The 19,890-nt window shown below is 45.4% G+C and overlaps 1 protein-coding gene across 1 annotated transcript in view; it reads right to left on the bottom strand.

Annotated features, from left to right (window-relative positions):
* LOC126095368 (uncharacterized) overlaps positions 1-19,890 on the bottom strand; it is a 561,268-nt gene that overhangs the window by 253,200 nt on the left and 288,178 nt on the right. Inside the window, exon 5 of the mRNA XM_049910174.1 lies at positions 2,656-2,991. Within this exon, the coding sequence (XP_049766131.1) occupies positions 2,656-2,991 (336 nt within the window). The remainder of the gene's footprint in view (positions 1-2,655; positions 2,992-19,890) is intronic.

The following is a 19,890-nucleotide window of genomic DNA, read 5'->3' as shown; positions in this document are numbered from 1 at the left end:
TTCTAAGTTCTAGGGGACTGATGACCTCAGCTGTTAAGTCCCATAGTGCTCAGAGCCATTTGAACTTTTTTGTGGTCCACTCGCCGGCATTTTTCTTGCAGCTCGGTTTTCAAACGGTCCAATAATGATAAATAATATTCACCTGTAATAGTTTTACCCTTTTCCAGATACTCAATGAGGATTATCCCTTCCGAATCCCAAAAGACAGTCGCCATAACCTTTCCGGCCGAAGGAATGGTCTTCGCCATTTTTGGTGCGGATTCTCCCTTGGTAACCCATTGTTTACATTGTTGTTTGGTCTCAGGAGTATATTAATGTATCCATGTTTCATCCACAGTGACGAAACGATGCTTAAAGTCCTGCGGTTTCTTCCTGAACAGCTGCAAACCATCCTTGCAACACTTCACACGATTCCGTTTTTGGTCAAGCGTGAGCAATCGCGGAACCCATCTTGCTGATAGCTTTCCCATGTCTAAATGTTTATGTAAAATATTATGTACCCGTTCATTCGAGATGCCCACAGAAATCTCACGCACCTTAACTCTTCTGTCATCCGTTACCGTATCATGGATTTTATCAATGATTTCTGGAGTCGTTACCTTCACAGGGCGTCCAGAACGTTCATCGTAAGTTGTGCCCATATGGTCACTCGGAAAATTTTGAAACCACTTATAAATTGTTCTAATCGAAGGTGCAGAGTCACCGTAATGTTTATGAAGCTTCTCTTTAGTCTCCTGAGGCGTTTTGCCTTTCATAAAGTAATGTTTAATCACCACAAGAAATTCCTTTTCGTCCATTTTTTGACAATCACTCGACTTCCTTGGTTCACACGAATGCCAGACATAAAGAAATAGACCAATATGGCTGAAACTTGGTGTGCGTTTTTTCCAAAAATCCTACTAACTAAACATGACCTCGATACGCTCGGTGGTGCCATCTCTTGGACTTTGCACGGACTTTTCGAACGCCCTTCGTATTTTGTATTACTTCTTAATTTAATGGCAACTCTGGTGCCCACTTCGCTTCTCAGAGTACCAGGTGATCAAAAAGTCAGTATAAATTTGAAAACTGAATAAATCACGCGATAATGTAGATAGAGCGGTACAAATTGACACACATACTTGGAATGACATGGGGTTTTATTAGAACAAAACAAAAAAAAAACATAAGTTCAAAAAATGTCTGACAGATGGCGCTTCATCTGATCAGAATAGCAATAATTAGCATAACAAAATAAGACAAAGCAAAGATGATGTTCTTTACAGGAAATGCTCAATATGTCCACCATAATTCCTCAACAATAGCTGCAGTCGAGGAATAATGTTGTGAATAGCACTGTAAAGCATGTCCGGAGTTATGGTGAGGCATTGGCGTTGGATGTTGTCTTTCAGCATCCCTAGAGATGTCGGTCGATCACGATACACTTGCGACTTCAGGTAACCCCAAAGCCAATAATCGCACGGACTGAGGTCTGGGGACCTGGGAGGCCAAGCATGACGAAAGTGGCGGCTGAGCACACGATCATTACCAAACGACGCGCGCAAGAGATCTTTCACGTGTCTAGCAATACTTTTTTTTAGTTCTAAGAAAACCCCATGTCGTTGCAAGCATGTGTGTCAATTTTTACCTCTCTATCTACATTATTCCGTGGTTTATTAAGTTTTCAAATTTATACTGACTTTGTGATCACCCGGTAGTTCGAGTTCCCCGGGTTACAACGAATTCTAACGTAAGTTGCTCAGTCAAGGAGGGCGAAGGGAAACGAAACAAAACGATCGGTGGGAAAATGGAAACCACTGTGAAAATAAAAACTGTTTTATTTGCAACACTTAACTACACCTTCCAGCTACTTCTCTACACAGTCGCCGCTCCGATTTAGACATTTGTGAAGCGTTGTACCAACGTTCCGAAACACTCGTCGCAGAAGCAAGTCGCCTGTGCTTGCTGCCAATTCTCTACGCTGGTCTACAGCTCGTTGTCTCTGCCAGAAAGTTGTCTTCATAGCTAGCGGTTGATGTGAGCAGAGACGAAACTCAGGGAGAGTGAACTGCGGGCGATCAAACACCACCCATCGAAAATGCCGCAGGAGCGTCGTTATTGCCCCTTGAGAGCGCTGCCGAGAATTGTCATGCAGAAGGAAACGTGTGGCACTTACGTTATGTGGGCTGCATGGCATCAGGCGAAATCTCACACCGCGCCCTCGTACTCTGCGGGAAACACCTAGTGCCCTGCGCACCTTTACGTGGTCGCTGTACACTCAAAACTGAGAGGAGCGGCGTGACGCGATAGACGGGCGTTCTAGAGACACGTGTGTACAAAGCTTCATCGGATTTTCACTTTGGTTTCCATTTCGCACCCCATCGGATCTGACTTCCGAATAGCCCCGGTAACTACAGAAGAGAGTCGTGGCCATACTTCCACACACCGCTGGTAGCCGTCTAGGCAGCCATATTGCGTGCACGACTCGCGTGCGAGTCGTCGGATTGCGTAGGATTCCCGTGCGACCAGCGATCGGCGCTGCAGTTTGCGCACACACGTGCAGTCTACGCAGCTATCGGTCACCCGTGCGACGTATCTACGCAATCCGCCGCTCGCGCCTGTGAGTCGGCGCGAGTTTTGGCTGCCTGCAGCCAGCCAGCCAGCCGCCGGACTCACCGAGCGTCTTGTTGATCCAGTCGGCGAGGTCCTCGACGAGCGGCAGCAGCTGGCGGCCGTGCGCGGCGCGGATGCGCTCCTGGAACACCTCGGCGCACTCCTGCTCGGTCTCGGGCAGCGGCTGCGGCTGCGGGGGCGTGCCCGGGGGCAGCGAGGCGGGCCCGCCGTCGTGCAGCGCGCCCCAGCCGCCCCCGGAGCGCCGCCAGCGGCCACTGCCCGCGCGCGCCAGCCCCGTGCCCGTCACCGCCCCCGCAGCCGCCGCTGCCGCCGCCCCCGCTGAAGTCGGCGTCATCGCCGGCGCCGTGGTCGGCCGCCGCCGCGCAGACCCCGCCACGCCTGCGGCAGAACAGCGAAGCGTCCGGTCAGCCACCAGCACACTGTAAACTAAGGTACGAGTATGTGAAACAGATTCCCTGGTATGTGGGTGGCCCGATGACTCCCTAAGTAATACAACAGCATGTTGTCCTCGACGGCGAGTGGTTATCTGAGGAGTGTCCCAGGGAAGTGTGATAAGACTGCTGTTATTTTCTATGTACATGAATGACCTGGCGGAAAGGGCGGACAGCAATCTGCACTTGTTCCTGATGACGCTGTGGTGTACGAAAAGGTATCGAAGCTGAGTGACTGTAGGAGGATATAAGATGACTCAGACAAACTTTCTAGTTGGTATGATGAATAGAAGCTAGCTCTAAACGTAGAAAAATGTACGTTAGTGCGGATGAATAGGAAAAACACATTCGGATACAGCGTTAGTAGTGTTGAGCTTGACACAGTCACGTCGTTTAAATATCTGGGCGTAACGTTGCAAAGCGATATGAAGTGGAACAAGCGTGTGAGGGATGTCGTAGGGAAGGCCAATGGTCGACTTCGGTTCATTGGGAGACTTCCAGGTAGGAGAGTGTGGTTCATCTGTAAAGGCGACGGCATGCAGGACGCTAATGCGACCTACTCTTGAGACCTGCTCCAGTTTTTGGGACATCGACGCAATTCACAGGCGAGCTGCTACATTTGTTACCACTAGGCTCGATCAACACACAAGTGTTATGGAGAGGCTTCGCGAATGTAAATGGGAATCCTCGGAGGGGAGGAGACTTCCTTTTTCAGGAATACTATTGAGAAAATTTAGAGAACCGCAATTTGAAGCTGACTGCAGAACGATCCTACTGCCGCCAACATACGCTGCGTATTGAGATCACGAAGATACGTGAAATTAAGCATCATACGAAGCCATATAGACAGTCGTTTTTCCCTCGCTCTATTTTCGAGTGGAACAGGAAAGGAAATGACTGCCAGTGGTACAGGGTGCGCTGTGCCACGCGCCGTACTTTGACTTGCAGAGTATGTATGTAGTTGAAGATTTAAGTCGTGGGCTCCAGAAAATATCTCTGAACAACCTTTGAAAGTTTGTCGCCGGAGTTCTGATTCACCCTGTACCCAACACGTAATGTGCTCCTTTCAGTCAATGGGTCACAACTCTGCGGCGTCTTTCTGGGGCTTCCAGTCAAAGGGATCCGATCTCAGGTTTCTTGCCTTCTGTGTAGGAGATAGTTGCACATTTGGAGCTGTGGAACGGATTTGAAAATTGATGACTCAGAAGAATCCAGCGTGTTGTAGATATTGAAGAATAACTGCCCAAATTCAAGCTGAGGCAGAAAAAATTTGAATAACATTCTTGGAGAGTGGTTCATTCTGTTAGTGTGGGGGAAGAAGGCATCAGACAACAGCTTCAAAAGTTTGAGTGATGAGTGGTGAGTGGTGAGATGAAGAACCCGATCTGGCCAGTTGCATGGCTGGATATTGTACATGTACCACATCGAGTGGGAGCCAAGTTCTTTACGAGACAGGCGTTAGCTAATGATGCGAGTTTTTCAGTTTGAGCATGAATATGTACAAATAATCGAGTGTTAATGGAGCGAATCAGTAAACCAGGTTTCAAGTGGAGGTAGCCGAATGTGGAGTGGAAATTTGTGAAGACTGAAATGAAATAAACGTGGGCAGTAGGTAAGAACTGGAAATGTGATGAGAGTAAGGACATTAAGGAATTTAGGAGAAAAGACAGTAATAAGAAGTAGTTAAAGAAATTGCATTCGGGTTTAAATGGACCAAGTGTCGGAAATAATCAATCACGTGTGTATAAAAATAAACAGTAATCGTTCTATAGGATGTGTCGTTTAAGATCTTGTATTTATCACGAGAAAATTTCGAGAATGGTACTAACCAGAGTTAAAATAGTATTGTAAAAGCAGTGACGAGAGTAAATGGCAACTAAAGTTTATAAGGGTTGGAATTGGTGATTGTAATTATAAGGGCTATTTCTTCGAATACAAAACAGGCACATCTCGCTATTGATAAAAATGAATATTGTCATACTATTATTAAAAGACGGGAACAGGGAGATGAGATGGGTGCTACGCACACGGTCACACCTCCTAACCTCCCGTCGTTTATACACTCCTGGAAATGGAAAAAAGAACACATTGACACCGGTGTGTCAGACCCACCATACTTGCTCCGGACACTGCGAGAGGGCTGTACAAGCAATGATCACACGCACGGCACAGCGGACACACCAGGAACCGCGGTGTTAGCCGTCGAATGGCGCTAGCTGCGCAGCATTTGTGCTCCGCCGCCGTCAGTGTCAGCCAGTTTGCCGTGGCATACGGAGCTCCATCGCAGTCTTTAACACTGGTAGCATGCCGCGACAGCGTGGACGTGAACCGTATGTGCAGTTGACGGACTTTGAGCGAGGGCGTATAGTGGGCATGCGGGAGGCCGGGTGGACGTACCGCCGAATTGCTCAACACGTGGGGCGTGAGGTCTCCACAGTACATCGATGTTGTCGCCAGTGGTCGGCGGAAGGTGCACGTGCCCGTCGACCTGGGACCGGACCGCAGCGACGCACGGATGCACGCCAAGACCGTAGGATCCTACGCAGTGCCGTAGGGGACCGCACCGCCACTTCCCAGCAAATTAGGGACACTGTTGCTCCTGGGGTATCGGCGAGGACCATTCGCAACCGTCTCCATGAAGCTGGGCTACGGTCCCGCACACCGTTAGGCCGTCTTCCGCTCACGACCCAACATCGTGCAGCCCGCCTCCAGTGGTGTCGCGACAGGCGTGAATGGAGGGACGAATGGAGACGTGTCGTCTTCAGCGATGAGAGTCGCTTCTGCCTTGGTGCCAATGATGGTCGTATGCGTGTTTGGCGCCGTGCAGGTGAGCGCCACAATCAGGACTGCATACGACCGAGGCACACAGGGCCAACACCCGGCATCATGGTGTGGGGAGCGATCTCCTACACTGGCGGTACACCACTGGTGATCGTCGAGGGGACACTGAATAGTGCACGGTACATCCAAACCGTCATCGATCCCATCGTTCTACCATTCCTAGACCGGCAAGGGAACTTGCTGTTCCAACAGGACAATGCACGTCCGCATGTATCCCGTGCCACCCAACGTGCTCTAGAAGGTGTAAGTCAACTACCCTGGCCAGCAAGATCTCCGGATCTGTCCCCCATTGAGCATGTTTGGGACTGGATGAAGCGTCGTCTCACGCGGTCTGCACGTCCAGCACGAACGCTGGTCCAACTGAGGCGCCAGGTGGAAATGGCATGGCAAGCCGTTCCACAGGACTACATCCAGCATCTCTACGATCGTCTCCATGGGAGAATAGCAGCCTGCATTGCTGCGAAAGGTGGATATACACTGTACTAGTGCCGACATTGTGCATGCTCTGTTGCCTGTGTCTATGTGCCTGTGGTTCTGTCAGTGTGATCATGTGATGTATCTGACCCCAGGAATGTGTCAATAAAGTTTCCCCTTCCTGGGACAATGAATTCACGGTGTACTTATTTCAATTTCCAGGAGTGTAATTTTGCATTGATGTTTTTAAGAGTGTACCATGCGTTCCTCCAAAAAGTGGTCAATGTGTTGCGGCCATAAATTCATTCCTTATGACATCACATACGAGCATGAAAATCCAAATCTGTGGTAGGTATAGCGATGGCCGACTCACCAAAAATAATTTCTATTGTTTCTTGTCATGTGGCAGCCGAGCGTAAAATCATAGGTCACGTTTGACACTAATAACGAGCCACTAAAAGGGACCTTTAGTGGACGTCTGCAGTGATGTTCGGCAATAGTTAACTTGACGCTATATGGAGTAGTAGAGGACAAAAAAAGACTAGGGCGTACACAAATATGAGGATACGTAAAAGAACCTAAAAAACGTCTGGTGCGTAGTTATGTGGATTTTAAAACATTAACACGGTATAGTAAAAAACTGAAGATAGAAACAAACTAGTCAAAAGGTTGATTGGAAAGAAGAGCAGCAGAACAAACAGGAGAAGTGAGAAGTCTTAAGCGTTCCCTTTAGGCGACGATACGTAAGGGGTAAATGCTAGGGTGTACACCGTAAATGATGATAAAACAAGCACTAGTGCTCCATCAAAAGAGGTATTTATTGCCAGAGGGAAAACTGCTGCTGTGACGAGACGAAATGCTGAATGCAGGACAGCACTAGAAAGATCTCACATAAATACTCGCTGTGTTCAAGAGACAAGAAGGAAATGGACCAGTTAGAGGGAGATTGAAAAAGCTTTCAGGTTCATTTATAATATGAATCGACAATATCAGAAATAGAGTCTGAATAATCTTGGACAGAGACTTCAGCAATCGGCAGATGTTGCCTGCACCAACGAATATCGTAGTAAAAACAATACTGGATAAATAACACCGCGTGTGTGTCACAGTTGTCTGCGCACCTCAAGTCAACTGTCAGGAAGCGCGGAAACTGGAGTTTGGGAAGAACCTAAATGCTCATTTAGAAAATATGCCAAAAGAGGAGGAAACACTTTCGGAGACCGCAGTGGTCATGTGGATGAAGACCAAGAGGAACGTATTGAAACTTCCTCTCAGATAAAACATACGTGTCGAGCCGGGACTCAAACCCGGAACACTCCCTTCCGCGGGCCGCGCTATTGCTGGCTGAGCTATACGGGGACAACTTACTGCTTGTCATCACAGCTTTATTTTTGGTAGCAGTGAAACCATGAGGTCGGATCGCGATTCACGCCTGCACAGCTCAGTCGACAGCGGCATGCCCACGGGAGGAAAGATTCCGATTTAAGTCCCGGCAGGTTTAATCTACTATTGAGTTTCAAAACAGCTCTGATTCCGCTGCAGAGTGAAATATTCGTTCTGTAACATAGAGGGTTTTTCAAAGTATTTGTTGTACAGGTCTATGGGGAACAATCTTTTGTCAGATACAAAACGTTCTCTGACGCCTTCCGGCAACACTAGGCATCCTTTAGTATTCGCCGGCACTGGGACGACGAGGTGTCATCAAACTAGCAGGGTCTACTAAACAGGTGTGCTGCATACTGCCTATCCCAGAAAACTGATAAGAGTGATTTTTAACAAGAATTACTCACGAGTGTTCTAAGTGGACAATGATATTTTTAGAAACGAATCAGGAGCTTTACGTTTGACCACTTTCATGCCGATCAGATTCCTGGAATATAGGCAACACACAAGGTGTGAGCGCGCTGTAGAATACCTACGTCCTGCCGCCTCTCAGGGGCACAACGAGTATGAAAGAACACATACGTTTTATTTAACATAGTCACATGTTCCTACAAGATTTAATATCTGTCAAAACTGGAAGGAATGTTCTTGTTGCGATGTAAACAGTTTTGCTTTCGGCGAGTAATGTGTGGTACTTGTAGATGCAGGATTCACAGAAGATGGCACAGTAAATTACCACAGTACGTACCAGTAAGCAGAAGCAAATCCTCGAGCAATTATGGAGGTGAAGCATCAGGATTGCTTCAGTGTCAATGAATGAACAAAAATGGTAGGTAACAGATTCACAGGGCTATAAGCTTTACCAAACACATTAACAAATTCCGTGTATCGCCGATTTCTGCACTGTGAAGTCCCAGCACTGTTGGGGAACGTTAGCCTTGCGGAAAGACGACGACTGTAGTTTGTGCACCACTGAGCACCGTCCCATTTTCAAGACGAAGCACAATCCCATTTTCCACATTTAAAGGCATTGGTGTATGCTCAACAGATCGACAATATGCAGACGTTACAATAGCGTGATTGAGTGCTAAGAAAGGCTGAAGGATGTATCATGATGCAAGGTAATCATATGCTGCACTGTCTATAGCGTCGATTTTTACGTAACAGACAGATGGGAATGAGTACAGGTTGGCCAATACCTCAACAGGTACCGCAAGACGACACTTGTCTAGCTTGGAGGGGGAAACCAGATGGCGCTATGGTTGGCCCGCTAGATGATGCTGCCATAGGTCAAAAGGATATCAACTCCGTTTTTTAAAATAGGAACCCCCATTTTTATTACATATTCGTGTAGTACGTAAAGAAATATGAATGTTTTAGTTGGACCACTTTTTTCGCTTTGTGGTAGATGGCGCTGTAATAGTCACAAACGTATAAGTACGTGGTATCACGTAACATTCCGCCAGTGCGGACGGTATTTGCTTCGTGATGCATTACCCGCGTTAAAGTGGACCATTTACCAATTGCGGAACAGGTCGATATCGTGTTGATGTATGGCTATTGTGATCAAAATGCCCAACGGGCGTGTGCTATGTATGCTGCTCGGTATCCTGGACGACATCATCCAAAGTGTCCGGACCATTCGCCGGATAGTTATGTTATTTAAGGAAACAGGAAGCGTGCAGTGACATGTGAAACGTCAACCACGACCTGCAACAAATGATGATGCCCAAGTAGGTGTTTTACCTGCTGTCGCGGCTAATCCGCTCATCAGTAACAGACAAACTGCGCGGGAATCGGGAATCTCAAAAACGTCGGTGTTGAGGATGCTACATCAACATCGATTGTTTCCCTACCATATTTCTAGGCACCAGGAATTGCATGGCGACGACTTTGAATGTCGTGTACAGTTCTGCCACTGGGCACAAGAGAAATTACGGGACCATGACAGATTTTTTGCACGCTTTCTATTTAGCGACGAAGCGTCATTCAACAACAGTGGTAACGTAAAGCGGAATAATATGCACTATTGGGCAACGGAAAATCCACGATGGCTGCGACAATTGGAAAATCAGCGATCTTGGCAGGTTAATGTATGGTGTGGCATTATGGGAGGAAGGTTAATTGACCCCCATTTTATCGATGATGGCTGATTTCCTACGTAACGTTCTACCGATGTTACTAAAAGATGTTTCACTGCATGACAGAATGGCGATGTACTTCCAACATGATGGATGTCCGGCACATAGCTCGCGTGCGGATGAAACGGTATTGAATAGCATACTTCATGACAGGTGGACTGGTCGTCGAAGCACCATACCATGGCTCGCACGTTCACCGGATCTGACGTCCCCGGATTTCTTTCTGTGGGGAAAGTTGAAGGATATTCGCTATCGTGATCCACCGACAACGCCTGACAACATGCGTCAGCGCATTGTCAATGCATGTGCGAACATTACGGAAGGCGAACTAGTCCCTGTTGAGAGGAATGTCGTTACACGTACTGCCAAATGCATCAAAGTAGATGGACATCATTTTGAGCAATTATTACATTAATGTGATATTTACAGGTAACCACGCTGTAACAGCATACGTTCTCAAGAATGATAAGTTCACAAAGGTACATGTATCATATTGGAACAACTTAAATAAAATTTTCAAACGTACCTACGTTCTGTATTTTAATTTAAATAACCTACGTGTTACCAACTGTTCGTCTAAAATTGTGAGCGATATGTTTGTGACTATCTATCACAAAGCGAAAAAAGTGGTCCAACTAAAACATTCATATTTCTTTACGTACTACACGAATATGTAATAAAAAATGGGGGTTCCTATTTAAAAAAAACGCAGCTGATATCCGTTTGACCTATGGCTGCGCCATCTAGCGGGCCAACCATAGCGCCATCTGGTTTCCCCCTTCAAGCTAGACAAGTTTCGTTCTTTGTAGTTTTTTTCGTTTGACGCTTATTTCGTGAGATATTTGGCCCGGTCACGATCAGTGGACCACCCTGTATAGAGAGAGAGTAACGGCCGTAAGCGCAACAGTTTGTTGGCCGTTTTGCCTGCATCGAACAGTCTTCCCATGTCTATCCAGTTGTGCACCTCCTTGTCCGAAGCAAAGCGACGGCCGCGGAAGGCCTTCTTGACGGCTCCAAATACACGGAAACCAGACAGGGAGAGTTCGGGACTGTGTGGAGGATGTTTAAGGGCCTCCCACCGAGACTTTTTCAGCGTAGTTGAAACAACCTAGGCAACATGTGGACCACACTATGCCTTTATCGATAAACGTAACACATATCAGATCAAAGGCACCGTCACAATAAAACAAAGTTGCGTCGTTGCAACTGAGTTGATGCAGTTCACCACGGTAGACTATCCCGTACAAACCGCTTTCCCTGTGTATAGCTACTGGAACTTCCATCCACTTGAAACGTTTCACTTTAGTGTGGCCTTAGTATTCTGCAGTTTTTACCGCCATAAGAAAATTAACCATTCGTTGATGCCTCACAGTATGTACTATCAACCCCCTTCTTTCTTTTAGTCAAGTGTTGCCATAAATCTCTTTTGTGTCCGATTCAATTCAGTTTATATTTTTCAGTTGCTCAGTTACTAGATTAAGCCATCTCATCTTTTACATTCTACTGTAAATACTGTAATTTATTACGTAAAGATTCCCGAATTACTACAAACATTCGTATTATCGCTTTCAGCATACTACTGCCATCTTCACATGTAACAATTAATCCACAGTTTCAACACGATGTATAAATTCTAGTGATATGCACATGAAATGTATAAAATATGTCAATAAAGTATGCATCTCGTCATGTCTAACCAAAAAACGAAAATAAGCTGTTTTAAAGGTCTCACGTAAAATTGTAACCAATGACCAAAAAACAGTCCGAAGAATTCAACTTCTTGGGAAATAGAATCTCCTTCACAAACGAAAAAGATATAGCGAGAAAAATTCAAAAATTTCGGTTACGTTGATGAGACCACATACAGAATGTTGGCTAAAAAGGTGAGAAAGAAACCCTAACAAAGTTCCACAAAACAATGACTATATCGTTCATAATTTACGGCTGAGAAACTTGACAAAAACAACTGGAAATGAACAAAGAACCAAACTGTGGTAATGAGATTTTTAATAAGAACAGCTGTCTATAGATTATCGGATATCATAAGGAATAAACTAGGAATTAAAAGTATCAATGAACACATCAAGGAGAATAGAAATAAATGGAAAAATCATGTCACAAGACTGAATGAAAATAGAATGCCCAAAATACTAATGAATTATCGATCAGTATGGAAAAAAACGATTACATACAGGAAGAAACAGGTGGAGAGGTCAAATAGAATCTAACCTTAGATAATAGGTGACTGAAAGAGAGGCTGTAACAGGAAAATACGTAACATTTGAAGGAGGAGGAGGAAGAGGGAGAAGAAGATGAAGAAGAAGAAGAAGAAGAAAACGATGAAAAAACTGTCACACGATCAAAGAGAATGACGTTTTTAGTATGTAACTACGTGATGCATGTTTTATTAAGCATGTTTCATACCATTTTAATTGTGTTCAATGTGTATATAGCTAGAGATTATCGTCATGACGAAACTGACGATTTTTATCACTCTGAAAATGATAACATGCCGAAATCGATAATGCGGACTTTTGTAGTAATTCGGAGATCTTGATATAATAATTTACTATATGAACATTTATAAGGTCGCAAGCTTCCATTTGACAATATCTCAACTGTTGTATTCAGCGATTCGGAGGTAGATGAGTGCTGCTGGGTTTTTGCCGTCCCACCATCAGCAACGCGCCAAACAACTACACAATCACGTGGCGCCAATGAGTTTTTTGCGGGTCGGCATAAAGTCGCCAACACGCCTACCACCTGAGTATTGTTCTCACTCCATGAGCAGGCGCTGTCAGCCGGCTGTTACTTCTGCGGCAACCACTGCGACGGGACTGGACGTTGAGAGGTTTACTGTGCCGCCCCGACTCTCACCTACAGCTTATAACACCTGTACGTACGTTGTGCCATATATGACCTTAACATACAGTAAGTGTTACCCTCTGGCAGGAATTCTGAATTGTTTGACCGTGTGTTAACCTAATGGACAGAGGGTTGTTGTTGTTGTGGTCTTCAGTCCTAAGACTGGTTTGATGCAGCTCTCCATGCTACTCTATCCTGTGCAAGCTTCTTCATCTCCCAGTACTTACTGCAACCTACATCCTTCTGAATCAGCTCAGTGTATACATCTCTTGGTCTCCCTCTACGATTTTTACCCTCCACACTGCCCTCCAATGCTAAATTTGTGATCCCCTGATGCCTCAGAACATGTCCTACCAACCGATCGGGTATCGGACATAAATTTCGTTACTATGGAAATTAGCAGAAAGCAGAAAGACTTTAATTTTGTAAGAAATGATAGCAATAAAGCTCCCTTAAATGAAACAATAAACGGTCGCCAGCCTAATTAGACATAATAATGCGAAAACATTATTTTCAGCGGATTTAAATATACACTTGCAAAAGGGACTTTCATAAATTCTGTCTTAGTAAAGTGCAATGAACACACACAACTACCAGGCGAAATGCATAGTGGATAGCAGTAGCTATAAATAGCATAGCTTAGCAATCACAGAAATGTAAAAGAGACTTTACTCCTGTTAACTACAATTACCACCTCAACCATTAATTAGTTCAGCACAAAAGGTTCTCAAAGACATGACGAGCTAAGTGGCCCGGACTAACACATACAAATCACAAATGCAGTAAATTAACACTGTACTAAGACACTTCATGTCCACTCTACTGTGGAAATGTTCCAGATTTCATTGACAAGGACCATATTCAAATTAACTTTCTCCTTGTAGCAAAGGTTAAAGCGGGGCCCTTAAACTGTCCCTTCCTTTATAAGCAACTATGCACACATTTCAGAAACAATTTGCATCACATAAATGCTGAACCACAACCCCACTTAAGATTACTTAGCCCTCAATGATTTATAATAATTTACACTAGCAATATTCTTGTTTAGCTTCGGAAATGAATTCTAGTTAAGTTTTCCGTAGGTTCAAGATTATGTGCCTCTTTTACTACTTGTGAAGCAAGTAGTTTTAACTATCAACGTTTATACCCTTTAGCGCTAAACTTTGACACAATTACAGTAGTAGCAATCCAAAGCAAAATAAAGCTTTTTAACAAATTTAAAATAAGGTGCCTCTCTCTTTATCTATGAAACAAATGACTTAACTAGCAACTTTTAAGTACTTTGAAACTGAAACTTAGGCACATTTAAATAGAAACAAATTTGCAGTTCTTCATAAACAGGATACTCGGTCTTTAGCACTTTTAGGATAGGACACTGCTTGGTATCATGTAGATGACTATTTCAAAGTTAAAACACAAATTTTGCAACACTTGAATTATTATTGCAAAAGCACACACAAGCATACTGGTTCATACTGGCGTACATATCTATTTTCCAGAGTAGGTGAAGCAGTGGCGCAATAGAGGTGGCAAGCACGTGATGGCTATCAGGTCTCCTTCTGCCGTTTTTAAGCTCTATTTAATTCTTCTTGCCGACGTATTCATCATCTTTAGAGCCTTTCCAAATGCGAGAACACCATTTTATAACCGGATCCACATCCGAGCTCATTCCGTCATAGATTTGGTTTCAGAACGCCTAACTTGGCACCTGCGGTGTTGACTACGCGACTGCTGGCCACTGACTGCCTAACGTCCTCTCTCTCTCTCTCTCTCTCTCTCTCTCTCTCTCTCTCTCTCTTGCCGCCCAAATCAACCGCCACTTCCACCTTTCTTCGCGCGCCAAGCCCCTTCTGTAGTGTAGGGGGCTTCCTACGTCTTTTCTATTTCACGATACAAGATCCCAAGTATGAACCAATTTTCTATATACAATTTTGTTCTCACAAACAGACATATTTAATAAAGTTTCATTATTTTAGCACACTGTTAAGTTAAAACAAAATATGCATCACAATTTTCCATTCCCCTCCAACAATTCAAAGAACTTAACGCGTCAGGAATAAATACTTCATAGTTATATACACTTAATTACAGCTTTACTGTTTCAGGACTGAAGACCGCAACAACAACAACAACCACTCATAATCGATAATAGTGCTACAAGCTCAGAGTCGAGTACGCCTGGACTTAATTTGGGTTACTGCACTAGTGTTCTGGTAATCAGTGTATTGCGGCTAATAAACGAATCAACACCAATTAAAGTCTTCTGCGACGTGTTTCATTAGTTTCTATTGTCTTCATTTCTGAACTGCCTACCGTTCATGTTTCATGTAATTTGGCTACGACCCACGCACATATTTTCAGAAAAAATAATTTTATATGTATGGCAGCGCAGTACTGAGGTGATCCTGTGCTCCTCGCAGATGTACGAAAGGTGCTCTCCCCACTCCCCATCATATATAAAATTGATTTTCTACAATTTTCTCTACGTAGGTTTAGCTAAGTTCATAATTTTGTGCCGGCCGGTGTCACCGATCGGTTCTAGAAGCTTCAGTCTGGAACCGCGCGACCGCTACGGTCGCAGGTTCGAATCCTGCCTCGGGCACGGATGTGTGTGATGTCCTTAGGTTAATTAGGTTTAAGTAGTTCTAATTTCCAGGTGACTGATGACCTCAGCTGGTAAGTCCCATAGTGCTCAGAGCCATTTGAACCATTATAATTTTGTAAACAGGTTTAATAAAAATGAAGAGCAGCAAGCTTGACTATCCAGTGAGGTGTTACACAAGAAATTCGTGAAATATAAGTTTAGCACAGTGATTACCAAAGAAATTTAAGCCTTTCGGTGCTTTAGTGTGCGACAATGTTGCATTCGTGCTAGAATAACAACACACTTAATGCATAAGGAACGCATGCTTCCAGTGGTCTTACGACACCAAATGCTTAGCACTGCAACTAGTGACCGGCTGGGACGAACAACTGCAGTTACTGTGTCAATTAGTCGCAGGAGATTTATTCCAGAACTCCTTTTTATTTATACAGCACATCGTACCAAACAAAACTTTGGAACTGCGAAACTACTGACTGGAGGGACAAGTAAATTACGTATCCCCCCTCCCCCCAAACATTCCTGCTTGCTTCCTCCACCGTAACGCCTCGCTCCAGTCCTCAGTCGGCAAAAGTAGGAAGCCTTCGGTCCAACAGACTATTTGCTTCAGCACCAGTTCGCTAAGTTTTGAAATCCTACAATACTGTAGCGAAGTAGCAGCAGTAACTCCATTGCTGACCATTGAGCTGTGTAGGCGCACTATTGGGACACAAACCGTGATAAACATGCCGTTTCTTTATAACACTACTTGGACGAAACTAAACTGTAGAACTAACACAGTGCCAACAGCGTGCGTTTATGGTCGCGGGCCGAGGGAACGACTTCTTTTCGCAAGCAGAACACAGGAACACGAGGGGTAGGAGAAATTGCGTACTCTCCCGGTAATTGTTGAAACGCCTTCCTTCCTATTTTTTCCCGATCAGTTTTTGAGCCCCCTGCAAACTCTCGGGTGATATGGAACGTTCGTTGGAAGTAGGGCTCTCCTGGAGGTTAGGCAACGCGCTGTACAGGCAAGCGATGCGGGTGGAGGAAGGCCAGGCGCTCGCTCTGGTAGGCCGACTCGGTACGCAAGGTTGGCGGAGCGTCGCGGTTTCACGCAGGCGTACGCTGTGCTCAGCGGGCGAGACTTTATTAGCTGTGTGTGTGTGTGTGTGTGTGTGTGTGTGTGTGAGACAGACTGGAGCGCCGCCTTAGCCCTGCGTGTCCACCGACAAGTGCACCACAGTTTCCTGCACCCGTCAACAACGTTTCTGGCCCGTAACCACACTGGCGTATACAATAACGAATGTTGATTATCACATACATTTTAAATGACACTGTGCGGGTTCCAAGTGGCTGCCGTCGTCTTCCGAACACTGTGCCTCCGTATCGTTTCGACATGCAGGTCTCCTCTCCTTAACGGAAGCACACGCGCACCGCGCTCCAGGCGTATGCGAGGTACAAGGTCTCGCCACGCGCCGTAACTGCACCATTGTCGCAACTGTTAATCGGCAGGCTCACACAGAGCCATTACGGAGTGGCTGTCCTCGGGTTTCTTCACCTTTTTAAAGCTTTACGACGCAATTCTCAAAGAAATTTTAAAAATTGCGTTTGAATAGTAGAGAATTTCCTTTGTATCCGTGAGGTAGGTGGTTTAAATCTCGCCGATAGCAACTTTCTATTTTAAATCTATAATTAACAAATGGAATGCCAACTAATAAATTTCGAATCATAACTTTTTATAAAGGTAACGTATTTTTGATTTTAATTACTAATAGCGTGAAAACGCTAGTATTCGCAAGAAATTGAAATGTGGTGCAAATATACTAAACATCATTTACAAAACCAGATAGTTTCTATGTTCGTAGAATTGAATAATGTTACTGATGAAGATAATTTTCTAACTCCCTGGTAGATCAAAACTGTGTGCCGAAACGAGACTCGAACTCGGGACCTGCACCTTTAAAATTTCATATCAGAGCACACTGCGCTGCAGAGTGAAAATTTCACTCTCAAAATATTCTCTAGACTGTGGCTAACTCATGTCTCCGCAATATCCTTTCTTCCAGGAGTACCGTCTTGCAAGTTTCGCTGGAGAGTTTCCGTGCAGTTTGGAAAGTTGGAGAAGAGGTACTGGCAGAAGTAAGGCTGTGAGGAGGGGTCGTGAGTCATGCTTGAATGGCTCAGATGGTAAGAGAACTTGCCAACGAAAGGCAAAGGTCCCGAGTTCGAGTCTCGGTCCGGCACACAGTTTTAATCTGCCAGGAAGTTTGGTGTCAACATACTCTCCGCTGCAGAGTGAAAATTTCACTCTGGAAACACAATTTTCATTTACCTACAAGGAATTTCCCTTTTCTTTACCAAATTTTATTTTATACGGCCAGTATGAAAAAGGTAAACAGGCCTTACACGTGTTCCGACTGCTGCCGGCAGACAGCACGAGCAAGGAGCCATCTATTGTCGTGGGACAACACGCGATCCGCTTGTCGCTAATTCCACAAGCCGGTATTGCCAGTACACGGATCCTGATGATGCCGCTGCTTCTTTATTCGAGCAGCTCTTCATCTAGCGTCACGTGGCTGAGTAGAGCTCGCTATCTCAGGAGAAATCTGAGGAGGTACCAGCAATCGAACCCGGGCGGTACTAGCCATTTCGATATGCAGGTATTTAATAGTAAATTTTACATTTTGTTGAGAAATTGTGATTCAATATTTGTCAACTGGCGTTTCCATTTCAAAAATGGTTCAAATGACTCTGAGCACTATGGGACTTAACTTCTGAGGTCTTCAGTCCCCTAGAACTTAGAACTACTTAAACCTAACTAATCTATGGACATCACACACATCCATGCCCGAGGCAGGACTCGAACCTGCGACCGTGCAGGTCGCGCGGTTCCAGACTGTAGCGCCTAGAACCGCTCGGCCACTCCGGCCGGCCATTTCTATTTGTTAATATTCATGGGAATTAAATAAGTATAAGTAATATAAGTTTTATCAACGATATTTGAACCACCGACTTCACGTATACGAACATTTTACGCTACGCACTCAGTTACCAATGACTACAAGAGTTGGAAAAAGTACGGAAACACAGCGAGAAATGAATACCTGAACATAAATGCAAATGCTAGGCAAGACTGCAGGGTGCGCTGCTGTATTTGACCACGAACGGCAACTGTGCAACGTCCTCGACACGTTGCAAGTGTCAGAACAGTGTTGCGTGTAGCAGTGGATGCACTACGGCGGAGCGAAGTGAAACCGAACGTGGGAAAATTATTGGTGCCCGTACGGTGGGTGCTTCCGCTACCGAGGGAGCCGAGGTGTCGGTATATTAAGGGGCACCGATCGAAGGGAAAGTGGGAGAACACTGTCATGTAAGACAGTGATCGTAACAGACGGGACGAGAAATAAACAAGACGACAGAAGAAAAAGTCACAGCAGCAATAAATGGCACACTCGCCAACGCTGTCAGCAACCGAAGCCGTGGCGGAATGGAAGAAAGTCCTTTGGTGGGATGGGTCTTGCGGCACAGTGTTTCCGACTTCTTAGCAAGCTTACATCTCGAGAGTGAAGTACGGTGGGGGTTCGGTGATGATTCGGGCAGCCATGTCGTGAGCGCCACGGTTACTCTGCAAGGTCGCCTTACTGGCAAGGAACGTGTGACCACTGGAGGTAGTGAGGTCCAGTGTGTGGCAGTGCGTTCTGAGGCGACGGGCGGCCTGTCCGCACAGCTCGTGTCGGCCCCAGGATGGACTGGCGCCTCTCCACTGGCCACCCGTCACCACACCTTAGGGTTAGCGAGCCTTCCTGGTCTGTTTTGGAGAGAAGGACGAGTGATCGCTACCCACCTCCATTATGGCGACATGAACCTGCGATAATTATCGAAACACTGTACGTTGGTACCCTAGAAATGTTTTGTACATAACAAATCCCAAGAATATTTGAAGTTCCGAAAGCATTTTTATTCGATTTTGTTTAGAACTGCGTCGTGCCGCTTGAGGGAACTGACGTCAGAACACTGTGTGAAGAAGAAAATCGAAGATGGCAAAGAGTCTGAGACATCTCCTAGTCAGAGCACTCTTTCTGCTGACGTCCCAGGAAATCTTTTCGATAACAATAGCTTACCTTGAAAGTCTCTTCGGGTTTGCTGTCGGATCCTATAATCAACTTAATTCAATATTTCGGCAATCCAACCGTTCGCCATCTTCAGCCGAATGCGTCCCGCTGAAAATTGACACCACGGCTGCAGATCGTCATCCTGTCCAAGTGTCCGTACTGCACACGGCCACGGCGCATGCCCTGCCCGTCACTGTTCTGCCCTCAAAGAATGGGGAGGTGGCACCGAACACTGACGGCAACGATATATCGCACTTAAACACTGTTTTCACACTCGAACTGGCGAAACAGTAGAACTTTCTATTTTGATGAGGCTTAATACAAGGGTCGACGTCCTGCTAAGAGGAAAGCCATTGTCTCTATTAATCAAGTTGTCTTCCAACCTAACTTCAATTGCGTCTTTCTAAACACTGTCTCAAAAACCGGAGCCGGCCGCGGTGGTCTAGCGGTTCTGGCGCTGCAGTCCGGAACCGCGGGACTGCTACGGTCGCAGGTTCGAATCCTGC

The sequence above is a fragment of the Schistocerca cancellata genome, chromosome 8 (genome assembly GCF_023864275.1).
Source record: "Schistocerca cancellata isolate TAMUIC-IGC-003103 chromosome 8, iqSchCanc2.1, whole genome shotgun sequence".
NCBI classification, from domain to species: domain Eukaryota; kingdom Metazoa; phylum Arthropoda; class Insecta; order Orthoptera; family Acrididae; genus Schistocerca; species Schistocerca cancellata.
This window is presented reverse-complemented; position numbering and strand designations above follow the sequence as displayed.